Source organism: Parambassis ranga, chromosome 2 (assembly GCF_900634625.1).
Source record: "Parambassis ranga chromosome 2, fParRan2.1, whole genome shotgun sequence".
NCBI classification, from domain to species: domain Eukaryota; kingdom Metazoa; phylum Chordata; class Actinopteri; family Ambassidae; genus Parambassis; species Parambassis ranga.
In genome coordinates, this window is record NC_041023.1 from 45,110,499 (window position 1) to 45,125,454 (window position 14,956).

Consider the following 14,956-nt stretch of genomic DNA (forward strand, 5'->3'; position numbering starts at 1 on the left):
TCTGTGTGGGAGATGCTTCTGTTACAGGAGCATCTCCCGGTTTCAAGACTCGTGTCACGTTCGTTAATCGACTCCCCCGCCCTCCATCTCATCTTCTCATCTTCCTCCTTTCCTCTCTGTCCCTCATCTTCTCCCTCTCTCATCTGCTCTTTACCCCCCCCCCTTCCTCCCTCCCTCTCTACCTCTTTCTTTCTTGCCTCTCAGTAGCTAAGATGACTGCCATGACAATTCAATGAGAGGACAGGACACCAAGTGAAGTATCCCCCCTACTCGCTGAAGGTAAAAAAAGAAGAAGAAGAAGAGGAAGTGGCTGAGGAGAAGGAGGAGGCGAAGGGGCAGGAGGGATAAACGGTGGATGGAGGCGGCTCGGACCGGGGCTACGGAGCGCTCTTCACTGACGAAGGAGAAGAAGAAGAACAGCAGCAGCAGCAGCAGGAGATGGAGGCGAAAGGGAGAAACATGCCCTCAGGTAACACACACACACACACACACACACACACACACACACACACACACACACACACACACACAGGCAGGTGTGCATGTGATTGTGTGACAGATTTATTCCCATTAACAGTTTAAACACTGAGGCAGGAAACCACCTCACACACACACTCTGTACAGATGTCTGGATTAATCTGCACTGGCATGTGTGTAACTAAGCTAAATGTGTGTTCATGTTTCGATCAGTGGTGACGCTGAGTTGAGTTTCCTGAATAATCTGCCTGACATTTGACACGTCACTCAGTGTTCATCACGCCGTCCCTACGTGCTCTGACCAGCAGCAGATTTTTCTTCCGCTCATTTGGTGAAATTGTTCTGAAAAACACGGCTAATCCTAATCTGTTCGGTGTCACCACAGCCCGAGCCACATTCAGTCTGGTGTACCTTAATTCACAGCAGGATGAGGATGTTCAGTGAAGACATGACGGCTCTGCTGAATGTAGAGGAAGCCTGTTGCTGCCATGTAGTTGTCGGTGTGCTGCTGCATGTAAACAACGAGTGACTTCACTGATCAGTCGGGCAGATTCAGCTCTGTCCGCTCCGTGGGATGAAGGACAGAGGCTGGGTTTATAGCCGTAGATTAATTCACCATTTCTGCTCATTTTACTGAAGCTAGGCTGCAGAAGGTTTTCATATGAATGATATTATGAAACGAATCCACGTCACACGGTGCGAATTCTGCCACAAGCACCGAGAAAATCTGCGGTTTTAAATCTTGCGGTGAAATTCTGACGCTGCTACACGGTTAGCAAAGCTAGCTTAGCAAAGATGCTTCTATTAAAAAAACAAGGATTAACATTCAAGCTACATTTCAAAGGAGATCTTAGCTAGCAATAAATAAATAAACAGGATTTTATTGATTACTAAAAGTGTGAGCCTAACAGAGGACGAGCCCGGTAGGAGCAGTGCATGCTGGGTGTTAAAGAAAGGTGTGACCCGGTGAGAGAAGGCAGGCCGCTGAGCAGGAGTGCGTCTTTGATGCTGCGACGTGTGGCGCATTTTCGAGCTAATGTTCCTCGGTCCAATCAGAGTTGTCGGAGAAGATTAAAAACAGAACAAAAGTCCAGATTCCTCTCCACAGATTAAGACTATAATCTGATATTTAGTCAAGAAAATACCATCGTAGTGTTTTTCTGAGGAGACTTAGGCGTTTGTGTAATTCCTCTTTCCTCCAGAAGGGGGACACTTAATGTTTGTGCATTGTAGATACTGGATATTACAGCTCCTCAGACAGGTTTTCATGTATTTTTTTAAATATGTTTAATTGTAGTGCATGATTGTAGAGGTGAGAAATGTCCAAACGTACATGTATTTAAAATGTTACCTCAGCACTCACTGCAGTGATGAACTCACCTCATGCATATTTCAGCGTGCAGGTCACTTTTGGGGTCAAAGCAACAAAAGGTCCCTTCATAATTTAGGGTCTGTGTTGCCATGGAAACGCCTCACAGGATGATCTGAGTCGGTTTAAACTGAGCTCCACCGCGCAGGGACTCGTATCGATTGTTTACATTAATCTCTCTCCGGTTTAAACTGATTCCTGAAGGTGCAGATTCTCTTCCTCCTCCTCCTCCTCCTCCTCCTCCTCCTCCTCCCTCCCTCCCTCTTCCTTCCTCCCTCCCTCCCCCTTCCTCCCTCCTCTGTCATTTATGTTCCCTGAAGCAAAACAGATGTCTTGTATCTCAATTTTCCTCTTGTCGTCCCCCCTCAGCTCAGATTTATGTCTCATCTCCTGTTTTTTATTAATGTGCGTTCAAACCCCCCCCCCCCCCCTCACCTGGGAGTCCTGATTCTTACAGGAGCAGATAAAATACCTTCCTCTGCTGGTTTTTTGCGCCCGTGCCCCTCCTCAGAGAACATCACTCTCCCGTCCATGCAGCTGCTGTTTTTTGTGTGTTGTTGTGCTGCCAACGTTTCTTCACAGCTTCAGGCTGTTCTGCTGTGTTTCTGATTTAAAAACTGCTCCAGTGTGGAGCGTCAGGAGTCGGCTACGGTGGCCTGTGAGGGACAGAGGTACAGTTTGCATACATATCTGACACTTCAATGAATAAGTTATTAGCAGGGATGGGTGCGCGGCTTCTCACAATGCATTCAAAACCTGGGGAAGAGTCTGACGATCAGCCGGATCTGAACCTTCCTGACCACTGAAAACAGGCTGCACTTGGCGTCCGTTTACTTTTGGTCATGGCGTCATGTGTGTGTCTTCATCAGACATCAGCTTCCTTCCCCGCCCGGCGATGGTGTGGTGCGAGCGAGGCATCCAGGTGCTGCTGACCACCATGGGAGCGTTTGCCGCCTTCGCCCTGATGACCGTGGCCATCGGTACGGACTACTGGCTGTACGCCCGCGCCTTCATCTGCAACAGCACGGCCAACTCCTCCTCCTCCTCCCAGGATGATTCCAACAATAAGGACAAGAAGGACCCCGGGGCCCTCACCCACTCCGGCCTCTGGAGGATCTGCTGCCTGGAAGGTACGGCTGGTTGTGTGTGTGTGTGTGTGTGGAGATGTTTGGATGTGTGTTTCATGTGTTTGTCACTGCAGGGTCTCGTTGAGGTCAGTGTGCTCATCAGTGTAATCAGAACGGACATAAATAGGTGTTCTCTGACTCACACACGGAACAACCACAGATGAGATGTTAGCATGTTCAGCGCATCGATCTGCAGCCTGAAAGGAACGTGCATGCTGTGTTCTAAGGTTTTAATAATAACATTTGGGTTTAAACGTCCCCGTGGACTGGAGGATGAACCGGCTTTAATCTGGTGGTCATAGGTCAGTGTGACGTCACACATGGCTTTGTGCCGTCTCCTCATTGTGTTCTCTCCCTGCTGCTCTATCTATTGTTTGCCTATCTTTCTTGAGATTCCATCTTTTCTCTTCTTTTGTCTTGTGGCCTTCCTCTTCCTCAACCTCTCCTCCTCTTCCTCTCCACCTTTTTTTGTCAGGCTTGAAGAGAGGTGTGTGTTCCCAGATCAATCATTTCCCTGACGACGCAGACTACGACCAAGATGCTGCAGAGTATCTGCTGCGTGAGTGACACACACACACACACAGACACACACACACACACACACACACACACACGTATAGAAAGATTAGATAACCGTACACTGGCACACACACAACAGTCTGCATCACACACAGATACAGAGAGGACAGAAGGGGATGGTGGGCGGACATCAATGCACGGATGTCAGATTCAAGCAAAAGCGCTCCTGAAGGTGTGTGTGTGTGTGTGTGTGTGTGTGTGTGTGTGTGTGCACAGTGTGCGCCTGTGTGTATAAATGCCCAGGTGCATGGGGTTGGGAGTCTGGGGGTGTATGGAAAGCTGTTTTTTTCACAGATGGATTGAAAGAACAGCCTTCACTAATGGATTATTTTCAGCTTTCACATCCAGCCTCCATTGTGATGGCAGGTTCTGCTCATGCAGCCCTCACAGACGTTTATGTTCCATCTATATATTATATAAAGATAAGATATCTATTTCTGTGAAGGAGGCTGCGATGCCATCTTCGCTTTTTAGCTCGGACAAAATGTGTAGAATTTACAGGACCTTTCTTCCTTTGATGTATAATTCAGAAGTGATGTCATAGGGTTAGACACTGGAACATTAGAGCTGCCATTTAGAAGACTGTTGGATCATCAAATGATGCTCGACTGATGCTGTAGCCTTGCTGTTGGATAGCGTTCACTTCCTGTTTATGCTGTGAACTGGCTGTAATTCACCTAGAGGGCGCTGTGAGTGAGGTCTCACTGTGTAAAAGTCAAGCGGCAACCTTCGGGGCTCAGACCTGAAGCCCATGCGGAAGTGTCAAAACTTGTAATTCACGCCGCAACCACTGGGGGTTGGCTCCAGAAGTGAGTCATTTCCCATAGACTCCCATGTTAAGACCTCACTGCAGAAATGAACATGTTTACAGCCTGGTACAAAAAAACACTCTGGTCTCAAATGATCAGTTCTCTTCTAGTGTCAGTTATACGGGGGGGTGAATTTTTTTTTTTAATTGTATTCGGATTTAAAATTCCGCATAATTATGGACGTTGCCGTTTGAGTGACAGACAGTTGACGTATCACAGCGCGAGTTTCCTGCTTCCACGATCGCGCGCCCCCCTAAACTCCGCTCGTGCTCCCCCTTTTTGTCCATATTTGGAGTTTTGGCGGACGTGACGCTGCCAACATGGCGGCGGTCATCACGTCCCGGAACCTCCCACCGAGCCTCAGAACGGCTCTTCAGAAACAAACAGGTGACGTCACGGAAGCTCTGTCCATAGTTTTTACTGTCGGTGGTAAAAGTAGATGAAGCTAAAATATATATTTACACCTGCTGTATAAAAAATCTAGCTGACACAGTGTTGAGCTTCTGTGTGAATATGAGGGGAACAAAAGCTGCAGCAGAGTCACCTTGTAACACTGGAAGGTCGCTGCAGCAGCCTGCGCCGCTGCTGCTCCTGCTTATTTAATAATAATAATAATAAAAATATATTTAAAAGTATTGTTATTATATTAAGCTAAACTTCTTTTAGCCTAATATTGCTAGAAACAAACAGGCAGCCCCTTTTTCTTTTTGCTTTTAATGAACTGTGAGTGCACAGAAGGTGTAGCTGATCGGGTGTTGTGGTCGTCTGCAGGTGTGGTGAGAGCCTCCAGCATCTTCCCCATCCTCAGCGCCATATTGCTTCTGCTGGGTGGAGTCTGCGTGGCGTCCAGCAGCTTCTACAAGAGCAAGAGGAACATCATCCTGGGTGGAGGCATCCTCTTCGTGGCAGCAGGTAAAGCTGCAGACTCGCTGTGTGTGTTTCAGATCAGGCGTTAAAAACAACAACAAAAAAAAGCCTGGTGTGGCTCTTATGTCTCCTCAGGCCTCAGCAACATCATCGGAGTCATCGTCTACATCTCTGCGGCGCTGAGCGACATCTCCCCAAAGAAGGACGAGGACAAGAAGTGGCACTACTCCTACGGCTGGTCCTTTTACTTTGGCGGCCTGTCCTTCATCCTGGCCGAGATGGTCGGCGTCCTCGCCGTCAACATCTACATCGAGAAGAACAAGGAGCTCCGCTGCCGCTCCCGCACCGACCTCTTCAAGAGCACCACGCACGCCATGCTGCGCCTGCCCAGCTATCGCTTCAGGCGGCGTTCTCGCTCCAGCTCGCGCTCCACCGACCCGCCACGTTCGCAGGAGACGTCGCCCATCGGAGCTTCCAAGACCTTCAGCCTGCCGCCGTCTGCCCCGCCGTTCTCTGTGGCCACTCTGCCCAACCCCCACCACACCAGCAGCAGCGGAAGTGGAGGAGGAGGTGACATCTCCATGTACACCCTGTCCAGGGACTCCAAGCTAGGCAGCCTTGGAGGAGGTGCCCCGCCCCTCTACGGCACGGTGGACCGCGCCACGCTCTACCAGCTCCACAACTACTTCCCGAAAGATGGCAGCGGCAGCGGCAGTGGTGGCGGCGGCGGAGGAGCGGTGATAAGCAGCGGCACGCTCCCGTCCCACTCCAAGTCCAACCTGGCAGCGGCGGCGGCTGTAGCCCAGAACGCGGCTCCGCTGAATACCTCCACATCGGCCGCTGCGCCGACCCAGCCCGCCCCGATATCCACAGCCACCATGGAGAGGGACAGGGGCAACGTGGGAACCCTGGACCGGCTGACAGCCAAAAGGGACAGGGACAGCAACTCGGACACGCTCAACAGGAAGACGACGCCAGTTTAAACCTCAGAGCAGGACGGGAGAAGGTAACGAGACAAGAGAGAGGAAGAGAAGGGCTGAAAATGTGTGGGTGACACCATCAGTTTCTGTCCTTGAGCCTGAGGTATCTCGCTGCCATAAATATTTTACCAACATCATAAACAGCCATATAATAACTGTGTGAAGCTCATGACAAACGCCTTAAACATGGTCGTGACTTGATTTATTGTACAGCGGTGGTGCAGTCGAGGATTCAGGGGTTTCTCAGTATTTCATTGTTTAGTTGGTGCCTGCAGGAGAGCAGAGAGTGATGCAGCTCCGAGGCTAAAGCTACAGCTACAGCGCTGAGGTTTATACACACACACAGTGTTTAACTAGCACACAGGATACTGACTAAGGCCTGGACCGCTACAGTTTTAAATCTGGTGACTGTGGCTCTAGATTAAAGATCTGCAAGTGCAAACACTGCAACACGTTAACATAGCTAGCTGGAGCTTTAATTGGACACAGCGGCCATGTCTAAGCTCAGGCCCCGCCCACGCCGAGACGTAAACGGTTTGAAGTTTTGTATCGAAACGTTTCCATGTCTCTGTGTTGACGCCCAAAACGCTACTTTTCTGAAACGATGATGACACAGCTCCAGAGTGCTTCTGTGGTAGCGTTACAGCGCCACTCGCAGGCCTGGCATATGTACTACAGCATGGTAAACAGTGGTTTGTGTAGATTCATGTGGACGCATGCATTTTACTGAAGCGACGCCGTCTTTTTGGAGAATGTTTTGGAAACAAAAACGACTTCATCTCCGTGTGGGCGGGGCCTCAGTCACTTCTAAACAAAAGGAATGCTAATCTATAGTAGCAAGCTAGCTAGCACCCTTTGTTGTTTTTGTGAAAATATGTTTAGAACGTTGTCAAATGTTGGTGGTCAGGCTAGGCTAGCTTAGCATATATTTGGTATGAGTCCAGATTTGACACCATGCTCTGTAACTTCAGCATGCATCAGGTGCACATATTAACAGTGTTTGTGTAGTTACTCCCATTGCCTGTAGGGGGAAACCAAAACATCAGCACTGTAGCTTTAAAAATGCTTTTTTTTATCATCTAAAGCACCAAATCCGTCACTCAAACAGCACTTTTAAGTATCAGAAATAATAAAACTGCCCAGACGGTAGACGCTGCAACTTTGTTTTGTTACAGACGGGTACATTCTGCCAAGTACCGAGCTGCTCCGTGACGAGTTGACCGTCGATTGAAGGTCAACAGTAGCTACTTAACCTCTGATCCCGAGAGAGCGACCTCAGCCATATATCGACCCTTCTGACACAGCAGAGGAGGCGGCCGCACTGTGATGAGCCTCTTCATTTTTCATTGTGTGTGTCAGAGGTGGTTACAGTGACAGACGGGCATTCACCACAGACCTTCAGAAAGCAAACAGCCATAGACGACACGCTGCACCCTGAACGCCTCGTTACACCACGAACCCTGCAGCACGGGGTCCGTCTGAACATGGTGCCTCATCCCGAGCGAGCGCTGGCGCGCCGCGTCCACAGCAGAGATCTGAGAGCTCCGCATAGGTCAAGGTTAGCATTTCCTGTATCTGTGTCACATGGTTTTATCATGTGACACAGATAAGGCCCCGCCCCTTTAGGAAGCTCAAAAACATCCTCTATAATGATCATTTTCACACTAAAATGATGTTTTTCGAACAACTTTCCTTCATTAGAGTAGGTAAATATTTGAATCATGGACAAATCCATGGTTTGTGAAGTGATCAGTCAACTTGTGATCAGCTTATTGATGAGTCATAGTCATTTCTCAGCCAAATTTCAAACTGCTTCCCCGACATCTCCAGTTTTCTGACTCTCATGTTAGATTGCATGAGTCATAACTGAATATTAACTGAATACTGTACCTTTGTAGTATCTAAAAACATGGCCGCCGCAGAGCAGGCTGCCCTGTTGTCATCATAATTGATCGCTGGCCATCTAAAAATCGATGGGAGCACTTGTGAAGATGGACCTCCGTGCTCTCCGTGTTACACTTCATTGCCTCAAATTGATTTCAGGGTTTGTATGACTGCTTATGATGATGATGATGATACCGAAGGCTCCAAGGCAGGATCTGGTTGGGTGTTTCCACAAAAGGGCTGCTTAAAAAAAAAAACAGGGCGGAGGGGGGGTCGGCAATTCAGTTCTCACACACACACACACTCAGGGGGCGGAGCTTTAGTTAGGACCAACAGCTGCAGATTGAAACCCTGTGTGAGATATGAAGCTTTTTACTGAAGCACATTATTGATCATGAGAAAAGATCTGATCAGATCTGAGTGAAGCTCAGTTTGGGTGTTTGAGGAGGGACTAGGTGCTGGACTGCATCACGAATGGGTGTAAAGACAAGATGGAGGAGGGGTCAGAGCGACTCTCTTTAGCTATAACTATATACTATTCCACACACTAGAGTAATAAATGTATTGTTGAGTATATTCTCGAGCCGTTGAGCAGAAGCACATCATGTCTGTGAATGGTACTCTTTGGGTCGTCTCTTCATCTCTGGGTTACAGACCGTAACTCCTAACTTGAGTATTAATATCATGTTGCTGGTGTTTCTATGATCGTACTGGTTCTTGCAGGGTATTTCTACTATACTTTTCCTTTTTGTAATTTTTTTATATTCCTTTTCCTTCCTCTTGCTTACGTACACTAACGTCAGTGGTGTCATGTGGACAGCATGTGCACAAAAAGTCGGAGGGTGATGCCGTGTAAAGATTCTTGTTTTGTTTTTATTATTATTATTATTATTATTATGAATGTTGGTGTAGTGCGGGTGGAGTTGACTGAGCGTGCATGCTGTGTTTCAGAAACGCCCCGCTCCACCATCATGTCCTACTTTCTGCGTTGTGCAAGGCGCCATGTGGCGTTTTGTTTGTTTTTTTTCACGTCAGCATGTGAAAAATGTTTTGATATGAGGAAACCAAAGCTGGAGGAAAAGCACGTCGATCATGACCTGGAGGAAGTGATGACATCATCATCTGTGGATGCTCTCATTCATCCAGGTCATAGTCGTTTCGCCACTCTCTGCTTCAGCAGATCCGTAGAAGCCACGAAACGTCTTCAAAAAACAATCCTCGAGTCCAGCTGCCTCGATTTAAACTCTTAGATGACATCATTTGTTTTTGTTTTAAAAAATACAAATTAAAAAAAAAAGTCTCTAAACACATGACAGAAATAAATAAGTGAAAGCGTGAACAAATAAACTTTAAATATCCGTTAATGATCCAGCTTCAACTGGAACCTGTTACCGACAGGTATCAAAAATCCACACAGCGCCCCCTGCTGGCCTCTGTGTTGGCTGTAGCTTCTAGTAGCAAACTCCAAGATGTGATCAAAATATCCCTAAATTTCCAACTAAGAAGTATTATTACCAGATTTCAGTTTTGATCGGATCACTTCCTGTTTCGCTCCAGACGCGTCCTCCGGCCTCCCGCTGTGCGTTCTTACCGTCCATCGACACAGAGCCGAGCGCAGAGAGCACGTGACTCCACCTCTGGACGCCTGTGCACTGTGCAGGTTCTGAACTTTGGATGGACTTTGACTTTAACGCTGACAGAAGCAGGAAGTGGCAGCCGCCCCGTGGGAACGTTGGCGTTATGTGGTAGACGTAGGGTGGTGTGCCTTGCTCAAGAGCAGAAAGGTCAAAGTGTTTTTTCTTCCCAAACATCTCTCCAGGTCTCTTTATTTTTTCACCTTCGAGGTTTAATTATCTTTCCTGAATCTTTCCAGCTGTGTCTCCTCCATCCTCTCTTCGTCCTCAGTTCCTCGTTGATGTGTTACTTTCTGAACATGACCAGCGTAGCCTAATAATCAGTGTTTTCTAATGTTCTGAGTAGTGTATCAGTGTAGATAGACCTTCTATCTCTTTCTTTCGGTGGTGGTTCGTGTAGATATTCTTAATGTTCTGTTGTTTCACTTCTTTCAATGTTGGGCTGTGAAGGCGGCTCGCCTGCCTCTGACGCGTCGTCAGTAGCCGGAGCGCTGGAAAACCCTGGTCTGTCGGTGGACTTTTAACCCCTTGCCGATCGGGTCTGTGTCCGCCCGATCGGACGTTGTTTGTCCCCTGCGTGGAAGCCATGTTCGGACACCGGGGTCTTTTCCCAGCGCTCGGCTACTGACGCGGGTCAAACCTGAAACTCTTCAGACGTTTCCACTCAGCAGACTGAACATGTGTGTGGGACAAAAAGGAAACGAGGAAGCAATACAATATATGATCCTCACCGGAAAAGACAAAAAATATGAGGTATATATACAAATATATAGATATATTCAATAAAGTTCTCTATGAAACAAAGCTGCTGTCGTGTGTGTTTGTCTGCTAGATTTCATTGGTTACATCCTCGCTACAACAATCACCTCGGAGTCAGGAGAATGGGCCCCTGGGGGCCGTCGAGCAGGCGTCAGTCATTCGTTGTGGGGACTTGTATAGAAGATAGATGTGTGGATAGACGGAGCTGCTGCAGAAGAGGACTGATCTCTTTATAGGAAGGAAACAGTGGAGTCCCTGACAGGCGGTAATTAAGACGGTGCGGCGCTTTAATAACGCTGAGGCGGCGTCCTCTGTGGAGAACAACGCGGAGAGGAGGGCCCGTCGGCCCGGGGGACATGTGACAGTTTCTAATCCCGCTGATGATAGACCTGCTGGCAGAGCGCTGCAGAGATGTGTGTGGATGGAGCGGTGAGGAGTGTCGGTTCAGTGTCAGAGTTTTAATGAGGTGTCCTGACGAGGAGCAGGCGGAGAACCGCAGAGGGCCACGCCTCCTCCCTCTGAGCTCCTCCCCCGTCCTCCCTCTGAACTCCTCCTCCTCCTCCCTCTGAGCTCCTCCCTCTGAACTCCTCCTCCTCCCTCGGAGCTCCTCCTCCTCCCTCGGAGCCCCTCCCCCTCCTCCCTCGGAGCTCCTCCCCCCTCGGAGCCCCTCCTCCTCCCTCGGAGCTCCTCCTCCTCCCTCGGAGCCCCTCCCCCTCCTCCCTCTGAGCTCCTCCTCCTCCCTCGGAGCTCCTCCCCCCTCGGAGCTCCTCCTCCTCCCTCTGAGCTCTTTTTTGATGTCAGTGTTTATCCTCCGTGTTCTGTGAGGTTGTTTGTTCTTGTTGTTTAGTGTGTGTGTGTGTGTGTGTGTGTGTGTGTCCAGCAGTATATTTCCTGGTTGTTGGAGCCAGGTGTGTCTGCTCTGTTGTGTTTTATTCATTGGTTTTAATCCCACCCTGCTCCGCCTTGTAGAGGACATGTCGAAGTGTTTTGTGTCTGAGCTCAGAGAGGCTGCTTGAACGGGGGCAGGATGGCTGCTGAGGTTTCTGTTGGCTCAGCAGATTGATTGTGAAGTCCAAAGCTCAGAAAAGTTAATTAGAGGAAGATTAAGGGTGGAGGTGAGGTGGTGGACTGAGCTGACCTTTGACCTTTGACACTAATTTAGCTCTGAAAACACATGTGGACTCGACAGTTAAAGGTTGATTAGCACAATAATGTAAAGACCTTTAAACAGATGTACTGTCAATGTGTGGACAGAATGAGACGCTTCCTTTAATGCAATTCAATTCAATTCAGTTTTCAGTTCAGAAACTCAGAGCGTGAGACCCAGGACCCGAACCCCCCTAAGAGCACTGTGGCAAGGAAAAACTCCCTTTAAGAGGAAGAAACCTTGAGCAGGACCCTTTAATGTGCACATACGCTCTCTACAGGAGGCTCAATCCGAGCTAACATAGCTAGTCTGCTAGCTACCGAATCTCATTCGTGCAAAATCCTGATCCGGTATTTTAAGGGTGTTAATATACTGATTAAGCCTCATCTGATGCAGCACGGCTGCAGCTTCCTGATTGTATAATTAGCAAAAACACAAACTTTTTCACATTGTTGGGGACGTTTTTGACAGCCGCTGACCTCGAGACCTGCACGAAGTTTTAATGACTTCTGTGCTCCAGCACATTAGCTTGTTAGCTAACTAGGCTAATGTAGTAAAGATTCATCTACTTCCTGACCCTTATTTGTCCAGTTTTTAGATTCCTTTGTTGGCTAATGTGATAAAGTAACCCGCACCTGAACCATGAGGCGAGGTGGGCATTCCTTCATCCTTTATGGCCCACAGTGTTGACAGAACAGACATGGTGCCGCAGACCTTTGTCTGCCCTCCCATGGTGCACCTGGCTGCCCTGTTTTGCTGTCATTATGTCAGCGTTGTCTTACATGCAGTGTCAGCTTTCATGAGTCGGCCACCTGAAGATGCTCTCTGCATGTTAAGTCCCTCTCTTCATTCAGTGCGGCGCTCGCCGCCCGGCCGCCTCCTCAGCGGCGCAGCCTGCAGTTGCTGATAACAGCTCCGGGCTCTCTGACAGACGTCCATATGCCTGAGGGGCGGCCTGTCACTCAAGCTCACACTCTCATTTCCTCGAATCCTTTCTCACGTCCAGACAGGGAGATCCCAGGGCGACGAAATCTAACCTCAGGAATGTAGTTATAAACACAGATAACACCTCACTGTTGGAGCTGAGTGTCGGTCTGACCCTGCTGGACTCTGGCCCGTCTCCCACACACGTCTGCTCTGGACTCCAGCCAATAGAGCTGCATATTTAAGAGCTTCATATCAGGTCTCGTTGAGATCTCATATCTTTAGGAAGGAGAGTGTCTTCTTTCCTTCCAGCAGATCGGATGACGCTGCAAGTGAATGGCTCACACAGGGAGCAATCAAAACAGCAGCATGCACTATGTGATAGAGGCTCATGCTAAGCTAGTTCAGCTGAGCTTAGCTAGTTGTTGTATTTCTAGTCATTGTGGTATATTAGTATTTCGCTCTGTTTTGGTTCTGCTTCCTGTTTTATTTTGAAAGTCTTCCGTGTGTCCCCTTGACATGTTTCGTGCTAAAGGAACATGTGATGGTAACGGGATTACTGCAGCTGGTCCACATCTGCAAGCAGGGTTGGCAACAGTGGGTGTCCAGGGGGCAGACCTTCATATAAGTGTGCAGAGGTCCCGTCCACCTGACACCACCGTTTGTTTTGTTTTCACTCGCTCTTCAGTTTTTTTCGCAGAAAGGGGTGAGGTAAAGATTGTTGTCTGTCATGACATTAAACACATTTTACAGGGGAAACTGTCGCCGTGTCCAGTTGTCATGGCAACGGGTCCCCACCCCTGATGCACACATAGTGATAAGGGCAGAGAGATGCTTACGAGGACTGAAATATCAACCTCATGAAGTGTTTTCCGGCTGCGGCTATCCGAGTAGAACAGAAGCTTGCAAAACATCCTCACTCCCAGCTGAAGCCCTGGATGCTCCTTCAGGTTAACCTTTGCTTCATGCAGTGCATCTTATTACCACCAGAGGATGCCAAAAGGTCCAAGCTAACGGGGGACTGTCATCTAACTAGCTAACTTTCTTTTTCGTCCTACTGATTGGTTCAGGTTAGGGAAAATGAGCCTTGTTTGTGTGGTTGTTACCATGGAAACGAGTCCTGATGCACCTAAACCAAGGTCCATCGCAGCTGCTGACCCAGACAGAAAGTTGTAGCTTTAGCGTTTTAGCGTCTGTGCTGGAACTTCTTACACTGAGGATCTGACTGTGGTGCAGTGAAGCGGATCAGGTGACGTGTGACGTCGGGCGCTCTGCGCCCACACTGTGTATCACATTTATTCACTCGTGGCTGTGAGCACACACACACATAAACTCACACACGTGTCTGATGTGAGTTTCAGTGTGTGTGTGTGTGTGTGTGTGCACAGCACGTCTCTGGGTTTTGTGTTTCCTCCTGCTACGTCAGTCCTATTGGCCACGGTCTAAATTTATCCAGGAGGTCAGAGCCAAACGGCGTGGGAGGCGCTTCAGAGAGAGACGTGAGCCTGGAAGGAGGTCAGCGCCGTGACAGAGCTGTGCTGTGAGCAGCATGACAAGAACCGAACCAGCACGAAGACACCGCTTTACCTCAATCATCCTCAAACGCTCCCAAAGAAGGGTCCTCCACGTGATCCTGAACACGTGCCACCATAAACATGGTTAATGTAAATAAGAAAATAATTTGGCCATAGTGGCGGTGTGGCGGGCTAAATCCGTGCTGTATCATATAACAGCATGTAACCTGCTCCTGAAACATCCTGCGTTCAGATTTAGCCGTGGGACCTGTGTGGTGTGTCGCTGCTCTCTCTGCCGGCTGCTCTCCACAGTTCACCTCCTTTCAGGCTGAATCTGGCACAAACACACACAGGCTCCAAAACACATGTGGTTTCTGTCGTTGTTCTGTCCTCCTCCATGTATGTAGCCATGCTAACTCAACAGAACTCGAGCTGGAACTCCACAGAAATCTGTCTTGGCAGGTTTCGCGCTACGTGCTGGTGTCCAGACCACAGGTGGCTCAGACCAGTCAGACCCCCTGTGAGGAGGCGGCAGCACACGCAGGATGTGGATCAGCTGTGACAGCAGCATCTGTCCGGGCTTTATGCTCATCATTTCCTCACAAAAACATCCTCTGCAGACATGCTACTAGCTACTTGCTAGCTTTCAAACATCCTCTTATGCTTTCTCTTCCGTAATGGACAGATGCTTCATCCAACCATCTGTTCTCTAACTGTGGCACACTCCCTCGGAAAAATTGTTGAACCATAAAAATCATTTAAAAAATGTTTAAAATCGCAAACATCACTTATGAGATGAAGAGGAAGTGAGCAAACTTTTAGACCCTGTTCACACTCGGGAAACCAATCCGGCTAGAGCAGGATTCGGGCCATGGTTTAGTCTTCC

General features: G+C 48.7%; 1 protein-coding gene across 1 annotated transcript; it reads left to right on the forward strand.

Annotated features, from left to right (window-relative positions):
* Positions 1-395: 395 nt before the first annotated feature.
* On the forward strand, positions 396-6,217 carry LOC114449075 (voltage-dependent calcium channel gamma-4 subunit-like). The gene is made up of 5 exons (XM_028426431.1): positions 396-469; positions 2,716-2,976; positions 3,449-3,532; positions 5,133-5,273; positions 5,364-6,217. The coding sequence occupies exons 1-5, from the start codon at positions 439-441 to the stop codon at positions 6,209-6,211; spliced, it is 1,365 nt and encodes a 454-aa protein (XP_028282232.1). The 5' UTR covers positions 396-438; the 3' UTR covers positions 6,212-6,217.
* Positions 6,218-14,956: the final 8,739 nt, after the last annotated feature.